Below are 3548 nucleotides of genomic sequence, written 5' to 3' on the forward strand. Positions count from 1 at the left end.
CCTCTCCTGCTGCAGGACAAGATCCCCATGGCCCAGCGCCGCCGCTTCACGCGGGTGGAGATGGCCCGAGTGCTCATGGAGCGGAACCAGTACAAGGAGCGGCTGATGGAGCTGCAGGAGGCTGTACGGTGGACCGAGATGATCAGGTGGGCCTGGCCGCCGGCCCCGCACTCACAGCCAGTGCAGACCGTGCTCCAGCCTCGTGGCTTCGTGGGGACAGGATCGGCGCTGCCAGCGGGGGGAAGGGTGCGGGGCCTCCCTGGTCCCAGCAAGCCCCCTCCTCTGGCCTTCCCTCCAGAGCATCCCGAGAACACCCGTCTGTCCAGGAGAAGAAAAAGTCCACCATCTGGCAGTTGTGAGTCAGGGTCGCCGGGACGGGTGACCTGCTGCTGTGGGGAGGCAGCGGCTGAGCTCCCCACCGCTGCCCCTCACCTCTGTCCCTCCTGCTGCAGCTTCAGCCGCCTCTTCAGCTCCTCCTCCAGTCCCCCTCCAGCCAAGCGGGCCTACCCCTCAGTGAACATCCACTACAAGTCGCCCACCGCAGCCGGCTTCAGCCAGCGCCGCAGCCATGCCATGTGCCAGATCTCGGCAGGCAGCCGGCCCCTGGAGTTCTTCCCCGATGAGTGAGTGTCGCGGCCCTCACCGTCTGGCCTGGCCCAGGGTTCCACCCTTACAGGCCCTCAAACAGGGCTTTGAGGGTCACCTTCAGCTCGCCAGTGTGGCGGCAGCCACCGTGGGAAGGACGCTGGCCAAGGCACCAGGCGCGTCCTCATGCACCCACCGTGTGCTGGGAAGTCTCCCTCCTGGCAGGCGGGCGCCTCGCAGCCCCGAGGACAGGCAAGACAGGCCCAAGCCGGCCTCCTTGCCGCTGCCGGGGTGTGGGTGCCCCAGGTCTTGTGTCTGCTGCTCACCTTGAAACACACACAAACTATAACCGTGGTTCCTCCTGCCCAGCGACTGCACGTCCTCCGCCCGGCGGGAGCAGAAGCGTGAACAGTACCGCCAGGTGCGCGAGCACGTGCGCAACGATGACGGGCGGCTGCAGGCCTGCGGCTGGAGCCTGCCGGCCAAGTACAAGCAGGTGCGCGTGGGCGGGGCGAGTGAGGGGGCAGGTGGGGGGGGCGGGGGAAGGGGTGGCCCGGTGCAGGCCGGCGGCCAGGCGAGGCAGGGTGGCCACTGTAGTGGGGTCTGGAGCTGTCTGCAGGGGTGTAGGAGCAGCCCACAGCCTCCGGCCCAGGGCCTGCCCTGCGCCCCCAGCAGCTCCCTGCGTTGCTGCAGCTGAGTCCCAACGGGGGCCAGGAGGACACACGGGTGAAGCACGTGCCTGTCCCCGTGTACTGCCGCCCTCTGGTGGAAAAGGACCCGACCATGAAGGTGAGGGAGCCCGTCGGACCCACAGCCCTCTGGCCAGCAGCAGAGGGCAGGTGTGCTGGAGCCCACGCCCTGTCCTTGCAGCTGTGGTGTGCTGCGGGGGTCAACCTGAGCGGGTGGAAGCCAGGCGACGACGCTCCTGGGAACAGCATCAAGCCCACACCAGGCTGTGACCCTCTGACCTGTGACCGGGAAGTGGAAGGCAGCGAGCCCAAGAGCACCCACACGTCTCCCGAGAAGAAGAAGGTCAGCGTGGCTGTGGTTGGGAAGGACCGGCTCAGAGGACAGACAGAACAGTGTCCGTGAGCCTGGGTGTGAGGGAGGAGCACCTGCATCCAGGGCCACTTGGCGCCCTCCCTCAGCTGGTGGGAGGCCCCGTGGGTGCGAGCATAAGTGCTAGAACTCCATGGGTGGCAGGGCATGGACATAGGGCCCTGGAGCCTCAGTCGAGCCTTGGTCAAGGGTCCGGAGACACCAGGACCCCCGTGACTGCGTGTTGCAGTTGGGGGTCCTTGAGCTCAGGCCCCAGCCTGGACCCCTCCGTGTTCCGGAACAGGCAAAGGAGCTTGCCGAGGCGGACGCCACCTCCAGCCGGGTATGGATCCTCACCAGCACCCTGAGCACCAGCAAGGTGGTCATCATCGATGCGAACCAGCCAGGCACCGTGGTGGACCAGTTCACCGTCTGCAACGCCCACGTGCTGTGCATCTCTAGCATCCCGGGTGAGCCCAGCCCACACTGCGCCTTGCCATGCAGGAGTGCCCGTAGCCACGACGAGCCCCCACCCTGTGCATGTCTTCCTGTGCACCCTGTAGACCCAGAGACCTGGCCCCACGGCATTCTTACCCAGGAGTGACAGGGCCACAGCTGGGCCACTTGGAACCCCAGGCAGGGCCAGAGGAGACACTTGTGTGGGCATGTGTGAAACTCCCAGTCAGGCCCAGACCCCACTGCCCCTGCAGGCCCTCAGTGTAGGAGCTCTACCCCAGTGGGGAGGGGAAGGGCCCAGACCCCACTGCCCCTGCAGGCCCTCAGTGTAGGAGCTCTACCCCAGTGGGGAGGGGAAGGGCCCAGACCCCACTGCCTAGACCAGGGCTGGGCCAGTCCCCGCAGGTACTCACTGCAGGGATTGTAACCCAGCAGTGGGAGGGAGGGTTCAAGGCCCCATGGGGTCCCGGGTGAGACCAGCGCGCTTCCTGAAGTAGCTGCTGCTCCCTACAGCCGAGTCCATCTGCCCACCATCTGGGCTCACTACCTGGCAACCTTGGGCAGGAGGGGCGGGGCAGGCCGTGGGAGGAGCTCCTGTGCACCCTGCTGCCCGTCAGTTCTCTGGGTGCGGCCTCCCAGCCCTGGGTTCCGGGGTGTGGGTGACAGGGCTGACTCCCCGCAGCGGCCAGCGACAGTGACTACCCCCCTGGAGAGATGTTCCTGGACAGCGACGTGAACCCCGAGGACTCTGGCACGGACGGCGTGCTGGCCGGCATCACCCTGGTGGGCTGTGCCACCCGCTGCAACGTGCCTCACAGCAGCTGCTCCTCCCGGGGGGACACCCCGGTGCTGGACAAAGGGCAGGGTGAGTCCCAGACAGTCCTCTGCCCGCCCAGGCCCTCTGTTCCGCGGCACAATTTCCCTCTTTCCACAGGGGAGGTGGCTGCTGTTGCCAATGGGAAGGTCAACCCGTCCCAGTCCACAGAGGAGGCCACGGAGGCCACAGAGGTCCCAGACCCTGGGCCCAGCGAGTCAGAAACGGCTGCAGTGCGTCCTGGGCCCCTCACGGAGCACGTCTTCACCGACCCGGCCCCCAACCCATCCTCGCCTACGCAGCCCGGCAGGTGGGCTCTCAGGGCGGGCACTGAGCGGACGGAAGGGCCCTGGGGTCCGATCCCAAGCTCACTCTGTGGGCTGCACTGGGGCTGCCATTCCTCCCGCAGTGAGGACGGCCCGCAGCCTGATGGTGGCAGCACACAGCCTGAGCCAGAGTCCAGCGGAGACCCAGTCGGGACAGGCAACAGCGCGGCGCCCACCATGTGGCTGGGCACCCAGAACGGCTGGTAGGCAGGGCCGGGAGTGGGGCGGGGCTGGGAGTGGGGCGGGCAGGGCCTGGGGAATCTGACCGGGACAGACCTGGGGCAGGGCTGGGAGGGGCGGTGGGGGGCAGGGAGGGCCCGGGGGCGCGG

The 3548-nt window shown here is 67.7% G+C and overlaps 1 protein-coding gene across 1 annotated transcript in view; it reads left to right on the forward strand.

Moving 5' to 3' along the window:
• MAPK8IP3 (mitogen-activated protein kinase 8 interacting protein 3) overlaps positions 1-3548 on the forward strand; it is a gene marked incomplete at its 5' end in the record, with an annotated part of 53145 nt that overhangs the window by 45530 nt on the left and 4067 nt on the right. The window contains 10 exon segments of the mRNA XM_014587023.2: positions 16-146; positions 299-355; positions 453-623; positions 955-1081; positions 1279-1374; positions 1456-1617; positions 1928-2093; positions 2762-2944; positions 3014-3203; positions 3303-3422. Of these exon segments, the coding sequence (XP_014442509.1) occupies positions 16-146; positions 299-355; positions 453-623; positions 955-1081; positions 1279-1374; positions 1456-1617; positions 1928-2093; positions 2762-2944; positions 3014-3203; positions 3303-3422 (1403 nt within the window).

Source organism: Tupaia chinensis, unplaced genomic scaffold, assembly GCF_000334495.1.
Source record: "Tupaia chinensis unplaced genomic scaffold, TupChi_1.0 Scaffold000178_1, whole genome shotgun sequence".
Classification (NCBI taxonomy): domain Eukaryota; kingdom Metazoa; phylum Chordata; class Mammalia; order Scandentia; family Tupaiidae; genus Tupaia; species Tupaia belangeri.